Genomic DNA, 18,170 nt, shown 5'->3' on the forward strand with positions numbered 1-18,170 from the left:
ATCTCAACAGAGGCCAGAGATCTCCGGCAAAGGCGATTAATCTTTAAAAAAAAATGAATGCGAACAAAATTACAGCCAACCTAAAATAATTGAATGCAGGCACCTGCCCCCAACTCATCGTCCCCACCAATACCCGCTCCGGATCCACCTGTCGATTTTGAAATGGACGGCCCCATCTTCACGCTCCGAACAATTCATCCCATCGCAGCCGTCCATTTCTAATCATTATCCAGACCAGTACCTTCTTCCTCTGCCTCCAGAAATTATATTCGTCTGGTCTTCTTCTGGTAGTCGCCTCGGATTTGGGGAGGAAGATCGAGCAGGACGATGAGCTACTACAACCAACAGCCTCCCGTCGGCGTCCCTCCCGCTCAAGGTAATCATCTCCCATCCCAGTCGATTTCGCTGGTTTCGAATCGGATCGGAATCTGACTGAGTTTTCATTCTTCTGTGACGGATTAGGTTATCCGCCGGAGGCGTACCCCAAGGGCGCATACCCGCCGCAGGGATACCCACCACAAGGGTATCCGCCGCAGGGTTATCCCCCGGCGGGGTATCCTCAGCAGGGATATCCACCGGCGGGGTATCCCCAGCAGGGATATCCACCGCCCTATGCGCAGCCGCCGCCACGCCAGCAGCAGAGCAGCGGGCCGACCTTCCTCGAGGGATGGTAACGAACCCCCTCTCTCTCTCTCTCTCGTTCTAAACTCTCGCCAGATCTGGCACGAAGAAAACAGAGAGAACTTTGGATCGAGCAAGTAGAATAATAATAGATCAAACTCGATCAAAAGTTCTCCCCTCTAGATTTTGTCTTTGGGAAATTTCTCCATTGACGAAATCTCCCTCAAAGCACGCTCATACATTGATTCTTCACAGAGAATCTTCAAAATGAATCCACTCTTTCTGAAGTGTGAGACATATACTTACCAATTTTTCATTTTTGTTTCTGAAGCTTGGCTGCTCTTTGTTGCTGCTGCCTTCTGGATGCTTGCATCTGAGAGTGGTGAGAACTATATCATCTGAATTTAAGGGGACACCATTCGCCTATTTGAATTAAAATTCCTCCGGGAAAATATATTGTAATTATTGATCTGTTTTTTATTTTTAATCTGAATTGTTAGGAAACCTCGGTTTGGTGTGTTTTTGTGGTTTTACATTTAGATATTATTGTCTTCACGGTCTTTGCTGTCTAATAAGAATGAATTGTTTAATTAATGGCCGTGTTTGGCGTGTTAGATTGTTTATCTTTCTGGTCTTGAGAAAGAAATAATGCATATTGTTGTTTCAAATACTAATATACCATTTTATCTTTCCATGAATATATACATCAAGCAATTTTCTAAATACATCTAGAAATTATTGGATTTTCATACTCTTTTAGCCTGATTAAAGGGGTATGAAATGTATGCAATTAAAACAAACTATTTATCAGTACATTTTTCAACCACAACCCAAGTTTGAATTTCATGATGAAAGAGTAAAAAGACAGAACCAAAATAAAATCCTCCAGTGAATAATATTTTCATGCTGCAACACGTTAAGATCCTCCCGTCAACGATACTACATGAATAATTGAAAAGGCAAATTAGAATCAAATGATCATGGCTAAGTAGCGATAAACTATGAATGGGGAAAAAAAAGTATAAGCGTTGTCCAAACAAATGAGTATTAGGAAAGAAAAGTTATAAGCCAATGGTTTATTTTGTAGTATCATCATTCATACTGTGGATATGGGATTGTTAGAAGAACAGAACAGAAAAAACGATGCTTGATAAATAAGGATTCTAGTTTTCAACCCATCGTGTTAGGCAAACCACTGGGAGCAGATTAAGATAAATGTTAAAGATTAATTAAAAGACTGCTCTACTAAGCTTAAAATACGTTTATTTCTTTGGCAGCAGGAGACATAAAAACAGAAACGAAAATATGCAGTTGCAAATACTATGAAGTTAGAACCACTTTGAACTTTTGGAATAGGACTACCAAATCTAAAAGGAATCCAATATATACATGCGCTTAAGTTAGAACCACTTTGAAGTTTCGAATTAGGACTATGATATCAAAAGGGAATCGAATATGTACATATGCATACCTGTTGGAGCTATTCCTCAAAAAAATGTATTAACATTAAAAGAAACATAGAAGAGGGAAAAAAATAGAAATTATAAAACCCTGAACGACCAATCAAATCCCTATAGAACGTTCAAACCACTACCGAGTACAGATTTATTTATTTTTTTATATGAGTTCTTATTCAGGTGTTAGAAGGTGATTGTAGAAAGAAAACCTCACAAGATTAAAGATTTATACAGCATAAGGGGGTAGTTAGAGCCTTCATAGAGTTGTTCTTTTTCTATTGCAGAGGTAGATACCGCAAGGGGCTCCTAAAAATCATAGCAGTACAGAACTCTTGTAACATATACAAGAAGCTTCCCTCTAGAATTTGATAGATCAGTTTGTGTTGCCATGAATCTCTTATATATTAATCAAAGATATGTAAACGCCAACGGAATCAGTTAAATGAACCAGTTGTTTTGGTGAGGAGAAACATTACAAATTTAAAGTTAAAGAAATGTTAAGTGCAACAATTTCAGAACTTGCTAATTATAATGAAAATTAACAAACCTAGAAAGTCCGGTCAATATCTAACAATGCTTGAAAATGTGCATAACAGAAAAAATTTGCACCAGATCAAGCTTACATATGTTGGCAGAAGATAAACAGAACATGTAAACAAGTTTACTGATCCTGACTGTTACCGAGCAAAAAACATGTCAAGAAAGATGTTTTAAGTACCTTAATAAAGCCAATTTCCTTGGCATTGCTACGGAAGCACTGTCTGCAACACATGAGGCCATATTTCCTGATTATTGCATGAGGGTTCCCACAAACACGACTACAAGAAATAGTAAACAAACATTAACACACAAAAAAGGGTCAAAAGACTGAAGGAAACCAGCTATGAGGGCTAGCATCTATCTCAATTTAAACAACAGGAACTTGTGATATTCAAAAACAAGATTTAAATCATCTATTTGGTCTCAGAAGAAAATTCAGAACCTCTAACCTACAAAAACAAAAATTTTACTAGGAAAACAACGAACTGGTCACGGAATATGCATCGGTCATACTTACGAGATTGAATGACGGATCCACTTACCATTTCCGAGATCCAGGGCCATAGTTCTTGGGATGCGAGTTCCAGACGTTTGAGTGCCCCATCTCACTTCTCTCCGGCAGCTCTTGCTAGAATCGGAAAGCAAAACAACCGAAGCAGCGGCGGCGAACTTGAGAGGTGGAGAATCGGGAGGGGGAGGACACTTTTATAACCTGGAAAGCGAAACCCTAATTTCGGTCTTGGAAAAACTATTTTATGGCGCGGTCTTTTTTAATTTTTTTTTAAATGAAAAATATAGGGAAAAGGAGGCCGGATCCTCAGGGAAAAGGGGCCTATTTTGGAACGAAAAAAAAACACTAAATCAAGGCTTTCCTATTTTTCCAAAAGTCGCATTAATATATCAAATTATATTTTAATTCAATTAAAATAATTTTAACTTTAATAGTATTATAATAATTTTGAGATCAAAATTATTACACCAAACTATATAATAAAACTATTACAATTATACTAAAATAAATATTTTTAAAATTAAAAAGGATGAATTATTATTTTTAATATATATATATATATATATTTATGTTCTGTACTTATGCATTTCTTTTGTTTAATTTTTTTTATTTGTTTTACTTTAGAGTTTCAGTTATAATATTATTAAGTAAAAAAAAATTAAATCAAAATATACACACGAAATTGATACTTAACTGAGGAGGCACACTCATTTGGCAGTCAACACTGTCAATGAGCTTGCCTCCTTAGACATGCATGCAAGTGCACATCGAAGGACATGTAGCGTATTTGTTCTCACATGTATTATATATTGTGACAAAAAAAAGTAAATATGTTTATCCTCATCGTCCTCGTTAATCTATCTCAAGATTAACATGGAAGAAATAAATCATGGACAATTACTAACATTTAGAATAATGACTAGCACATAAGGAAATATATGTACTTTACTTTTATGTTTTAATTCTGTGACTAAGATAATTTGAGACGTCTGAAATCACTCGGAACACCTCGAGAGATTTCAAAATGTCTAATGATTTCAGACGATCTAAATTATCTTATAATAAAACAAGTATAAAAATTAGGGTCCAAATCAAAGTACAATTTGGAGGATGAATTACATCATTAATAGATAAAATTTTATGGATCACACCTATTATACAGGTGGAATTCATAGAATCCCACCTATGAACAACCTCTAGTCCAAGAACGGACCAAAGATTATGATCCAAAGAATTCTGAGTCTGAAAATTGAGTCTCGCACCATATCACACAATTATATATATATATATATATATATATTCATTTTGTTTTTTTTCAAACTTAGTTTTCTCATATTTAAATAAAACGCTCGATCAGATACATAAAAATTGGAAATAATAAATTTTTATCTAATATTGTATATAAAAAAACTACATAATTAAATTTTTAATAAAATTTAATATCAAAATGTACTTAAATATATATAGTCATCAACTTTCAAAACTAGCAAATTTATCATCTTCAACTTTCTAAACTAAAAATAAATCTATCACTTTATTTAATTTCTTAAATGATGGCATACATATATTTAATCAGCAATTTAAATCCCGACTATTTTTTTTTTAAATCCCCCCTCCCTTGGCTATATCGTTGATCCAAAGTGAGATAAGGTTGGATTTTTAACGGCAACAAATATTGTTTCAATAAATTTATCTCATGTCCCTTATCTAGTAAGGTGTTCTATAATTTATCTCTTTTTAAATTATGTGAAATCGTTTTAGAGAGATCCTGTGATTTAGCTTTTGTCACCTATTGACCATTTAGATTGAAATTTAAAATGATAAAATTAACCCGGGGGACATTTTCAGGTTACGAGATTAATATCTTTAAACTTCTTACTTAATAATAAAAAAAATAAGTTCAAAGACACATTTAATTAAATTTTAAATTATTTTTGTTAAAAAAAACTTTACTTTTAAGCTACTTTCTAAACTAAAAGTTGTCATGGTGTCCGCGGAGAACAAATAAAATTATTTAAATTTGAATTTTAAATATTTTAAAAGTTAACTTTTGAATATTTATAAATTAGGAATAATTAAAGGGTTGATAATTCAAATCGCTATGAATATTACGAAAGATCAATTTTTAAACATGCATAAATTTTATTTTAAATTTATCCGATAAATAAATTATGAAAGAAAATTATACCTAATATAAAAAAAATAGTGGTGCTCCGGTAATACTTAGCTTATAAAAACAAATTTAAGTAAAAATAAAAACGGGCATCCCAAATTCGAAGAAATATTAAATAAACATCGCTTTTTAAAAAATAAAAATTAAAAAAAATCAAAAGAGTATCTTTTAGTGATTTTATCTAGAAAATACTCCTTATTTTATTATTATTATTACAGTGGCTACCGATAGCTATCCTAATTTTATTTATTTTTAGAAGTATTATAACAATTATAAAATAATTGTTATAACATGTAGAAATTATTATGGAGTGGATATAATGTGTAATATCTAATATAATATTATTTAGTACTTATTATAGTGATTAATATGGTAATAAGGGTGGATCCCAAAAAGTAAGTTAAGATCGATCAACTTACGAGGCAGTTAAAGTCAAGGAGCGATAAACTTTTAGAGTCATCAATTGAGGCGGAGACACACCTGAACAGGCTATATGGACAATCAACCCTTGAGTAGCCGATCGGACCTTGGATGGCCAATCGGGCCTCAGGGTGCAATAAGTAATAATGACCCAGTCGACTGGACCTTCCGATCGGTCAATCGGACCTACAGACCGATCGAGAATATCGCGCCCTTGATGCAAAAGAAAAGGTTGAGTGAAGACGGTCACTCATCACATTCTGCAAAGCCGAGCGGGTGATCCTCATGAGTGATGGCTGGTCGGCCCATTATGGGATTATGGGCCCCATGCCCCAACGGTTTTGTACTCTTTTTTGAAAGTTTGTGCCACGAAGGACGGAGGATATCATGCAAACAAATCGCTCTTTCGAAGCTTCGAGACTGTCAAATCATAGAGATTTTAGAAAATGTGTCAGAATCACTTTATGGTCTGTCCTTTCTTAGGAGTGCTTTGGAATATATGCATAAATACAACAGTGGCGCTATAAAAAGGGGTTCCCATGTACATTCGAAGGTATGCGATGTTACATAATTTTACACGCTCATAGCTACTGTTCATTCGACTATTCATCTACTCGACTCGATCACTGACTTAAGCGTCAGAGGGTCAACGTCGAGGACCCCTTCCCTGGCCAGGCATTAACACTCTTTATGTTACGCAGGACAACGCGAAGTCTTCTTTTGGTCAACAACAGAGCCACATTCCCAGTCAACCACTTTCATCGCTTTCGAACAAAATCATATTTGGCGTTGTCTATGGAAACTTCACTTGATCTAGAATGTGAAGATGGACAACGTCGGAAAATCCTTTGTCATCGCCATGATTTCAGAGGATTTCAGTGAACACATTGCCGCCATAGTACAGAATAAAAAATAAAATTTCTTAGACATCATTCTTGGTTGATCAGGGCACTCGAAGCTTACGGGTCTTCATCTTGATGAGACCTTTATTCTCCATATCCTTAGGCATCACAAGTGTTTGATTCTTATTATATTATATTCTCCCTCACTCCATGGGTATTCAGGAGTTGAGGGATCGAGTTGGATCCTCAGTAGTAGAGCTACATTCTCTGTCAACCACTTACATCACTTTCGGATAAGATCATATTTGGCGTTGTCTATGGAAACTTCACCTGATCTAGAATGTGAAGATGGACAACGTCGGAAAATTCTTTGCCATCGCCATGATTTCAGAGGATTTCAGTGAACACATTGCCGCCATAGTACAGAATAAAAAATGAAATTTCTTAGACATCATTCTTCGTTGATCAGGACGCTCGAAGCTTACGGGTCTTCATCTTGACGAGACCTTTATTCTCCATATCCTCATGCATCACAAGTGTTTGATTCTTATTATATTATATTCTCCCTCACTCCACGGGTATTCAGGAGTCGAGGGATCGAGTTGGATCCTCAGTCGATCAGCAGGTTAATTTTTCTATTATATATCCTCAAACGATCAACATGATATGCTATAGCTCACTGATCGATACTAGGGTAATAGCTCCCTGATTAGGATCTAGGGGACTAGTTCTCTGATCACGGACTAAGAGTCTTGCTCTCCGATTAGGGATTAGGGGCTCAGCTCCCTGATCAAGAGTGCTATGGGCTTCTCTTCTACTGATATCAGGGCTCCACCTCTCCTATTTGGCTTTAAGCTATCACTATTGGTCTTGGATCAGAGTATCATCACAGATCTCAGACCAGAGTATCCCACAGGCTCCGCACCCTTCGATCTCACTGGTTCTACTCTCGCTTAGTTCACAGATGTAAAATACGATGTCCAAATAATAATTAAATAATAAGATTTAATGGACGAAAAACCTTAATGAGATTTTTAGGAATTTTTAGAAATTTTTTGAGAATTTTTCGGAGCTTGTATGGCGTAGGTTAAGGGGATAAATTTTTGGGCTAGGGTAAAGTCTATTTTAACTACCCTATTTAAGGAAAGAAATGTTTAATTGTTAATTTTTGGTTTTGCTTCTCTAAACCTAATTCGGCGCTGCCCTCTCCCACACGTGATGCTCTTGTGGCATCGCTACGCCGACAGGGCCGGCCCTGACTTTTAGGGGCCCTTGGGCGAAAAGAAAAAAGTGACCTCTTAGGAAAAAATTTTTACTAACTTGCAATTTGAACATAATTTAATAGAAAAACTTGAAAATCAATATATTTCATTTAAAATATGGTAAACTACATACAAAATTTATTTCTCAAGATTCTTCAAAAAATGCAATACCATACAAAATATATTTCCTAAGTTTCTCCAAAAAAGTGTAATACCTACAAATAAAAAAAAATAAGTATGAAATAAAAAATCTATATCTTTTAGCATTTTGAGAAGTAAAATTATCAATAAGGTTCTCAAAATTAAGTTTTTCTAATATCTCATTTTTGATACATAAAATTGTAAAGACATTTACATTCAAATCATTATCATCATTCTCTCTCAATTCTTCATGCTCATTTGTTGCATGATTATGCTCATCATTTTCTCTCAATTCTCCCCCCTCATTGATTGCATAATTATTTAATTCTTTTTTATTACTCAATTACTATTCATTTGTTACATGATCATTTAGTTCTTCTTGACTTTCTTCTTACAATTCATCAACTGAATTTTCATTGAAGAGCTAGCTTTAAAAAACTTACGAAGAACACCTTTGTGAGTTTCAATAATTTGTTCCACTCTTTTTTTTTGTCTCTTTTCTGACTCCAAGATTGATATTTTTTTAGAAACATGTTTGTATTACAAATTTCAAGTGTAAAAATAAAACACACAAAACTAGCAACAAAGCTAATAATGAAACAAACACAAGCAGTAAAAATAATAGTCAAAGAACAATAAAGACTAGTTTGTGCTTGAAGCAATCGATATAACTTATTCTATGATGATTAAAATTGGGATGATTTATTTAAACTCTTTCAAATCCGTAAAAAAAATCATAAAATATTGACTCCAATATAATCTTAAAAATCAATATTGAATATTGACAATAAGAAAAAATATAGATAAGTAGGTACCTTAGGTTGTAAGTTTATATATTGATGAATGATGATGTTGATGAAACTAAAATTAATAAATTAGAAGAGATTCCAAGGAGAAGAAAGGAGGAAATTAGCGTTCAAGATTCATTCTTTACTCTTTAGAGTCTTATGACTTCTATAAAAAATTAATGAAGAAAGAATTGTACCAGAAATAAAATCTTGGAAAGAGAAAAAAAGGATCGTTTACCTTTCTTCTTTTTTTTTCTTTTTTTTGTTTTTTAGTTTTTTTCTTAAATTTTAATAGAAAATATATATATATTTTTTTTGGACCTTTATCAAAACAATTCAACAATATATATATTTTTGGGCTTTTATTAAAATAATCCAATCAAATATATTTTATAGGTTTTTATTAAAACAATCTAAATATATATAATATATATTATATATGCATATCAAATTTGGGGGCCCCTAAAAATCGGGGGCCCTTGGCCATCGCCCCCGGTGACATGCCTCAGGGCCGACCCTGTGCGCCGATAGCCTACAAGCCCTACCGCCACGCCGCTCTTCTCTGCCCTTCGCCTCGCAATCGACCGTTGTCACTTCTTTGCCGTGCCACTCCACAACTGTTCTCCTCTCCACGGTGCGATGCCCATGTCGGGTGCTGCTGCACCTCTACGTCGGAGACGTCTTCTTCCTCTTTCTTTGTTTTTTGTGAGTGGCGTCCACCGTCGTCAGTATCCAGCCGCGACCCAACAACCTCCAACCGTTAGCTTCTGTACTCGATCCTGTGCCATCGTCAGCTGCGTGACCATGGGGAGCAGCTGTCGGAGATGGAGATGATCAACTAATGGTTGGGTAACGATAATTATTACTTAAACCGTTTTGATTATAGTGGATTATAGTTTAATAGTTGAGATATGGAGCTTATCCAATAATTAATAAATTTAGAGGTTTAACTGGTATTAAATTTATGTCATTTAATGGATTAATTAATCGAGTGATTTCCAATTAAGTGATTAATGAATAGGTAATTTCATAACTATTTGATTGGTCAAAGTTGCTATCGGTTTATGAGGGGTTGAATACATATTGTAGGCACCATGTGAAATTGAATAATAAATTGAGTTAATTGATTAGGTGTTCATAATTAATTTAGATAAATTAATTAGATGATTGGGAGTTAGGTAGTAAGGAACTAATATAATCAATAGGTTAATTAAATGATTTATAGATCCTTAGATCAAGTTTCATGTCATATACTTGTAGGACTTGAGCTCGAGACAGACTTTGGACTTGAAGACAGTTTGGATACTCTGCATTCGAGGCGGGTACTTCTTGCTTTATTTTCTTTTAGTACTTTGACCTTAGTGCATGAATTATTTTGGATAAGAACTGTTTACCTTGACTCCACTCTTACTTTCCTGTGCTTGATACTTCCATGCAATCTTTGAGAAATTCGTTTCTATATCCATACAGTCTCTTCTTGTTGTCCATGATCCGTAGCAAATACTAAATATCATATTTGGATACTTTAACTGTTGCTTATTTATGTACGATATTGAGCATGCTGGCTTCATGTAGTATACCTGTTTCTGTTTATATATATATATGATGACTGTTGCATTGTTTGCATCATGTCATTGCATGCATGCCGCATCCTCGGTCACTCGAGAGAGTGGTAGCTGGAGTTGATGCCGCTTGTCCTGTCGTGCCGCACTCGGCCACTCGTGTGAGTGGTAGCTGGAGTATGAGCAGCAGGGACCCCGTCGCAGATGTAGCTAGTTAGCTACTATGCAACTGTCCCCTCGGCCACTCGTGTGAGTGGTAGCTGGAGTGGTGTACAGTCTGTCACTGACCCGGCCTCTCGACCATACAGGTAGGGCTGGAGATGGGCGGGAGTGACCATCCGTGCATACGCTGTTGTTATTATATTTGTTTTGGCTGCTGTCTATATATGCTGTTATTGCTTACTTACTGCTGTTGTTCACGTATGCTGATATGCTTACTTGTGTTGAGATATATTCTCATTGTAGATGTTTAGTCATTGTAAATTTGTATATACCTTGTTTATTACCTCTGTAGTATGAGCAATACTGTAGCAGATTAGTACCAGTTCTGACCTACTATACCTAGCCTAGGATATGATTTCAGGTATGAGCATTTATTTTGGTTCTATTATAGTATCTGCTATTCTTCTTATGAGGCTGTATATTGTTGACACTCTCTACTTACATGTTATGTTCATGCACTATCTCTTTCCTTACCCGCTGAGTTCCAATACTCACCACCCCACAAAATGGTTTTCTTTCGCCAGGTAACAGGTAGATGAGTCATGGATGCCAGTCCTGGGTCCTACGTCACACTCGAGGATAGTTTTCGTTTTGGTTTTGTTATTGTTTGGGGTGATATATTGATTTTGTGTATTTTGTTTTTCAATAAGTCGATGTGAATTTTGGGTCAAGTCTGTGAGGACAGGTATTTTTGTTAGTGTCGTTGTTAGTTTTACGTTCGTATCGCTTTATGTCTTCCGCTGCTGTGTGTTTATTTTGTTCCAGCTGAGTGCGCTGTCGTATTATGATATATGTTGTATTTATTTTTGTCCAGCCGGGTAGGCTGAGTATATTAAACTGTGTGCTCTGTTGTTTATATTTTGTATATATATATATATTCCAGTCGAGTGTGGCTGAGGTATATTTTATCACCCGTACAGGGGAGATGCTGCCGAAGTTTCTTCGGACAGGGATTCCTTTCAGAGTATCATCACAGATCTCAGACCAGAGTATCCCACAGGCTCCACACCCTTCGATCTCACTGGTTCTACTCTCGCTTAGTTCACAGATCCTCTCCCGCTCAGCTTACAAACTTCGCTCCCGTTTGTCTTTGATTATAAAGGCTCCATGCCCTTTGATCTCTTGGGATCCTCTCCCACTCAGTTCACTAGATCCACTCCTTCTCAGTTCCCGGGGTTCACTCTCGTTCATCTTCGATTACTCAGGCTCCGTGTCCTTTGATCTAACGGGCTCCTCTCCTACTCAGCACTACTCGATCGCTTGCTCGACATCACTCGATCGCTCGCTCGGCATTCGCCCGACCGTCTACTTGGCATGGTTTTTCGTCACTTGATCAACACCGCTTCTGTCGTTCGTTCGGCATCGCCACAGCTACTGGCAAGACATTATATGACGAGCACTACGATCTGACTCTGTATTCAGGAGTGATTCAACCTTTGCGATCGACTGTCTAATCAATTGGACTCGTGCCTCCTTTGACTAGATTTGAATGGAAAGTTTGTGATGCGGATGTATTTGAGGGGCTTGAGAGGGATTAGGGAGAAGGAGGAAGGGCATTTTGGTGATTTATCTATGCATCCTCCTTTTAGGTCTTTGGGCTTGGATGAAAAGGAAGGAGGGGGCCAACCGCTAAGAGGGAGGGGGTGTCTTCGTCTCTTCTTCCTTCGCACATGGTCGCCCTTCGTGGAGGCCACCAACGCACGCGAGGATGCCACCATCGACGGAGGCATTGCCTGGGTCTCTCCTCTTGTCCATCTCTTTTGGCTAAACACGTTGCTACCCTTCATGCAGCCGACGTAGGCTAGGCATGTCGTCAACCCCTCTTCCTCTCCTCTCCAGCACCATCACAGCAAAGGAGCGCTTCCTCACCTCTCGCCGCCACCTCCATCTCTGCTCTCGCTATATCCGAGAAGAGAAGGGGCAAAACCCTTTTCGGATCGTCTCCCTTAAAGACCTCACCGCCCTCATAGGTCGTCGCTGCCGACACCACCATTATCGTTATCAACGTCACCACTATCGCTGTTGATGCCTTCTTCTTCACTGCCGCCCATGCTGGTAGCAAATCGAGGCCATTGTCGCCTCCCTTAACACCTTCTCCCTCGCTGACGACCATGTCAGTGCCGATCTAGCATAGGTCTGCAGTGTTGTCGTACACTTCCGGTGTAGATCTGACCGCCTTCAGTATAGATCCACTATTGCAGCATATCGAGCCTCTGAGCCCTGGTCTGTTCTATTTCTGACCTGCGTGCCATTTTCCGACCTTTGTATCGCTACCATATTCTGACTTACATGCCGCTTTTGGATCCATGCAACATCCCTCTTTGTGTCATCAGATTTAGCACCTCGTCTGGCTCACATTCATCTACTCTTCCAGGTCACGACGATTTGATCAGCGTCACGACCAGCTCATCAATTTACTAGAGGGTGCCCCTTCAAGCCAAGGGTATATTTTCTATGCTTATTCTCCATGAACTTTATTATTCTAGTGTTTATTCGGCTCCTTAAATATTTTTGGGACTTGCCTCAAGCATTGAGGTACTAGGGACCGGGTCAATCCGGTCGTTGTCTGCAGGTAGCGTTAACTAGAGATCTTTTGACGACTTATTCAACTTAGAAGATAACTCATCATACCCTCCCCCTTCAGGTTATGACAACTCGATCAATATTCTAGCCACATTATTTAGATCATTTCGACCATTTCGTCTTTTCAACTTTTAAATAGGATTAGTAAGTAATTATTTAGTAACTTCTACCATTATTTTAAAATAATTTTTGATAAATTTTAGATAATTTTGATTAAGTTAGTATTCTATTTTAATACGCTAATATTTAGAGTTTAAAATTTAGTATAATATAACATATAATTATTACAATATCATTATAAAAAAAAATAGAACAGTCTTTTGAGTTTTTATCCATTTTTTTTTTTTTAATGAAAAAGCCTGCGACGTGCACGAGCCGATGGGGAACTTGCAGGGGCAGAGCACGCGTCGACGGTGCGTGCCAACTCTATCGCCTCGTGCCCTGCCACCTCCCCCACATCTGCCACAGAATCGCGCAGCTAAGCCGTCCCTCGACCATGACCACTACCAGATATCCAATTAAGATCAGCCACCAGATCGATCCCCAACACTCGAATATCGCCATATACATATATATACTGCCTTCTTCTGGTCCACATCCCTCTCCCACGAACACAGATTTAATTAAACTGATTTTCTCTTTCACTTCCTTAGAATTTGGATTGAAGTTCGAAGACCCGCTGAAGCTATGCTAAGGCTGCATATTTCTAGCTGTGGAATCAGCAGCAGCAGAGTGACAGCAACCGGTGGCAGGCGCCGTGGCGAGTTGGTGCTCAAAGTTTGGGGGTGGAAGTGCCCCGCAAGCACAAAGCAGAGCCGCTTTTGCTATGCCAGGGCCACCAAAGACGACGCTGGGGGCGGCAACGCCGGTGGCTTCGCAGAGCAGGGTTGGGACCCTGGCTTGGAGATCGAGGTCCCCTTCGAGCAGCGGCCCGTGAGTACTACTGTTGTCGCTCCAATCCACTGCAACATATATCAAAAAATCTCATAATTAATTACTAACAGGTTAATGAGTACGAAGCGTTGAAGGATGGCATGCTTTACTCATGGGGGGAGCTAACCGCTGCCGACTTTCTCTTGCGCATCGGAAGCTTATCGCTGCTTACGTTTACTGTCGTAGGAGCACCGATTGCAGCTTCAAGCTTTAGCCCTTCCAAGGTGCATGCACTGCTGAAACAAACCCTAATTCATAAATTAAACCTTTAAATTTTGTCCTAATTAAATGCTTTCTCTTTATAATTAATTAATTCATTCATGGCAGGAACCGCTGAAGTTTGTCCTTGCAGCTGGGATTGGCACTCTTCTCCTGGTGGCTTTAGTCCTGTTGCGGATTTATTTGGTATATAATTGCAGAATTCATTTGAGAAATCATGTTTTCTTATCATCTGAGACACATGGCACGGTAGGAGTACTGTTACGAATTTTGACGGAGATAGATATACACACACAGCTCTTCTTGCATTCAAACATGTTAGAAAGAAAGTTGTGAAATTTTTAAAAAACCTACTGGCTTTTAGATTTATTAAAGGGCACTTTCCATTTTATCTTTACCGTCATCTTATGTTCTTTAAATGCAGCACTACAGCTGGTTATGAAAAAGATATTATTTATTTTTCTAGGAAATCTGAAAAACTAGAAGCACTTTTTTAGGAACTCCATGACTTAAATATATATACTGAATTAGATGTTTTCATGGGGCAGGGATGGAGTTATGTGGGCAACAGGCTGTTGTCAGCAGTGATACCCTACGAAGAAACTGGGTGGTATGATGGGCAAATCTGGGCCAAACCACCTGAGGTAAGTCATGATGGGAAAGAGTGTGTTTTGGAAGGAATATCTTAACGGCAATTTTTTTAAAAAAAAACACCCTAATTAATTACTAATTATCTGAATCATCAAAAAAAAAAAAACACACTCCTTTTTAAAATAAAATTAGATAAAATAATGCCTCATCATATTTTATGGTTCGAAATTGCTCTAAATTAAAGATGCTGATCATTTTTTATATACGAAAATATTATCAATTTGATCCATATTATTTAATGTTGATTAAAATCACTTTAAATAAGTTAAATTGACTATAAAAAGATATAAATCTCTTAAAATGACCGCTACAACAACTGTAGTAGTAGTATTTTTTTTATATAAAAGTGATTTATATATTGATTTTTTGACTAGCAGTGATTACGTGGCTGCTAAAACAGTAGTAGCAAAAGGCCATTTTCGGTATGAAAAATATGATAGGGCACACTTGTAACTTTTTATTTTTGCCCATATCTTAATGAGAAATTGCAAAGCTATGAATATTTAGTTGTGACAAAACATATTCTAGTTACACTTTGAGAATTATTTAATGGTAGAGAAATTAATTAAGTTTGTGGCATTTTCTTGTGCTAGGTACTGGCTCGTGATAGGCTCTTGGGATCTTATAAGGTATGTGGCCCTTATTGCTATTCATTTTTATGAGAAGGCAAATTCCTAATTAAGAAGAAAGAAATCTTCTACAGAGAAGAGCACAGTTAGGTTCAAAATATCATTTTTGTGATATTCTCTTTAGAAGTCCTTCATCTAGTTCCCTCTAGCTTCTTCCATCCAAGTAAATGTTTTTCGGAGTTTATTTGGCAACAAAGTGGAGAAGAAAGTAAAGGAAGTTAAAGGAAAAAAATGAATAAGATTGATCTTGTTTCTTGTGGGGAATGAAAGTAGGAGGGATAGAAGATATAGGGCAGGTGGAAGTAATGAGGATGGACGAAGTTCAATTTTTCTTTCATGTTATTTACTTAGAAGGGGGTTGTTGCTGTTCTTCTTCTTCATTGATTCCTTCCTATCTTTGCTTGGGTGAAAGATAACAAAATTTTATTTCGGTAGTTAATCTGAGTTTTCTTGTAATGACATTTTTTTTTTGAGTAAATGCAACTCGAGTTATTCATGCTTCATTTAGCATTTTGTGGTCATCCCTCTCCTATATTTCTACCCAAACCATTCGTTGCTTTGATAAGTCTTCGGCGACTTTAGTCTCGTAGATTAGTCATGGGTTCCTTTTAGAGGAGAAATAGTAAGATTAGTGAACACATAACGATTTATGATCTCCTTGTAGAACATGTGACAGGCATAGTTTGTGCATTGCTTTACCTTGCTACAAGCGAAGAGAATAATGCCAACATTGCTACGAGTGAGTGGGATGGCCGGGTCTAATAAGTGGACTAGGCTAAGTTGGGTTGGGCAGGGTACTCGACCTGAATAGACATACTTGTCTTGTCGGCGGGTCAAGCGACTCGAACTGATACGATAAGCTGAGGAGCCTATCGAGCCACTTTGTGTTCCATTTAGTCCATCTATTTCTTTGCTCTCTGCTTTCCATATACTTGCACAAGCATTCTGTCTTTGCTAATCAAACTAACAGTCTTTTACCTCACCCATCAAGCAGGTAAAACCAGTAATCAAGTTGTTGAAGCAAACGTTAGTCGGGACCGGAGTTTTGCTTGTCGGTGCCGTATCTTTGTTCATATTTGCTGCTCCAGCTGAAGACTTCCTGCATTCTGGTTTTGTGCCAAATTCACAGAGCAAACTGAATCTAAGGCAAGTTCTTGTCCTTGGAATAAAATTCAAAGTGTGGGCTATAGTTCACTTTTGAACTGCTTGCTTGTCATTGGCATATGCAGAAAGGAAGAGCTGCTGAGGTTACCAATAGAGGTCAAGGACAACGATGACCTTGCGGCTGCGGCAGCTGAAGCAGCAGATGGAAGGCCAGTTTACTGCCGGGATCGCTTCTACCGTGCCTTAGCAGGAGGCCAATACTGCAAATGGGACGATTTGCTGAATTAGAAGAACAGATAAATTGTAGTTCCCAGAACACAGAAGCATCATAATACTGCAAATATTGCATAGTAATTAAGCAGACGATATCAAAAATACCTTTGTTTTGCTGTGCATGGCCTTTTGACCCTGTTCCTGTTCTATTCTTGTCTGAATGCTAAGGAGATGACGCGTTGGCTCTGGTGAATGATTTGTTCACTGACATAAGACTTCTTTAACTTAGAATGTAACCTTCTTCCGATCATACACACAGTCAGACGATCCGACAAAACATTAGTGTCTAAAAATTAGAGAAGGGATCCTTGGCAAGGCCCTCCAACGCTCAAGTCAGTACACTTTTCGACGAGTGAACGAAGAAGAACAGTAGTGGATATGCGTCAGAATAAGATGTAGATGATGACAGTGACAAATGAAACATGTATATAATGTCACAAGATTAGTTATAAGTTATCAACAGCCCATACAGCTAGATCATTCACAACCACACAGTTATATACACAGCGTACACAACTAGAACAGAAAGAGCATAACCACGCAATTATATAATAAGCAACCCACACGACTGTACTAAAAACACAGCGGAAGACATAGGAAAGTCACATCAACCAAAAAGATACAATGCATGTTAGCACGACTTAAACACAATTGAATACCAAAATGATAAAATAGCCACATGACTGAACATCAATACAATGCCAATACCATAAGAAAAATATGTAAGAAAACATGAGCAAAATAAAGACCATCTTCTAAAGTAACGTGAGACCGGCAGACAGGATACTCTAAGCGACTTCATAATCATTTACCCGCTACCTAAAAAAAAAGACAATACACAAATACGATGGTGAGTACGGGTCACTCAGCGAATAATAGATAAGATAGTGCATGGTCTATATAAAATATGAAGATTAAAGTATACAGTCTGAGTGATCGAACTAGCAGGACTGTGACAACTGCTCGCGTCTCCAAGCTACTACTATATCAATGTGGCCGAGACGGACAGGATGCAGAGTAGCTATCTAGCTATATAACAACGAGGGTCACTATCTGCGTGACTCCATGCCACCACTACAAGAGTAGTCAGCGACATGATAGGATAAACTCCACTCCATACCACCACTCCTCCCGTGAGTGGTTGAATGGTCAGCTGAAAATGACTAACAACTAGCTCATACCACAAGAGAACAATGATCGCCAACATGCAGTGCAATGATGAGTATGATATAGATAATC

General features: G+C 37.7%; 3 protein-coding genes across 3 annotated transcripts; 2 read left to right on the forward strand and 1 right to left on the reverse strand.

The window, feature by feature from the left end:
- The first annotated feature begins 218 nt into the window (after positions 1-218).
- Positions 219-1,215, forward strand: LOC122001869 (cysteine-rich and transmembrane domain-containing protein WIH2-like). The gene is made up of 3 exons (XM_042556840.1): positions 219-376; positions 463-670; positions 953-1,215. The coding sequence occupies exons 1-3, from the start codon at positions 328-330 to the stop codon at positions 996-998; spliced, it is 303 nt and encodes a 100-aa protein (XP_042412774.1). The 5' UTR covers positions 219-327; the 3' UTR covers positions 999-1,215.
- A 168-nt stretch (positions 1,216-1,383) lies between these two features.
- LOC122001870 (40S ribosomal protein S29-like) lies at positions 1,384-3,350 on the reverse strand. Its single transcript, XM_042556841.1, has 3 exons — positions 3,161-3,350; positions 2,797-2,896; positions 1,384-1,560 (listed from the first exon to the last, which is right to left on the reverse strand). The coding sequence occupies exons 1-3, from the start codon at positions 3,220-3,222 to the stop codon at positions 1,552-1,554; spliced, it is 171 nt and encodes a 56-aa protein (XP_042412775.1). The 5' UTR covers positions 3,223-3,350; the 3' UTR covers positions 1,384-1,551.
- Positions 3,351-13,690: 10,340 nt separating this feature from the next.
- Positions 13,691-17,135, forward strand: LOC122001871 (protein CONSERVED IN THE GREEN LINEAGE AND DIATOMS 27, chloroplastic-like). Its single transcript, XM_042556842.1, has 7 exons — positions 13,691-14,055; positions 14,127-14,279; positions 14,383-14,460; positions 14,823-14,918; positions 15,519-15,554; positions 16,549-16,700; positions 16,784-17,135. Exons 1-7 carry the CDS (start codon positions 13,810-13,812, stop codon positions 16,944-16,946), a joined length of 924 nt encoding a protein of 307 aa, XP_042412776.1. The 5' UTR covers positions 13,691-13,809; the 3' UTR covers positions 16,947-17,135.
- Positions 17,136-18,170: the final 1,035 nt, after the last annotated feature.

This window comes from Zingiber officinale, chromosome 7A (genome assembly GCF_018446385.1).
Source record: "Zingiber officinale cultivar Zhangliang chromosome 7A, Zo_v1.1, whole genome shotgun sequence".
Taxonomy (NCBI): Eukaryota; Viridiplantae; Streptophyta; class Magnoliopsida; order Zingiberales; family Zingiberaceae; genus Zingiber; species Zingiber officinale.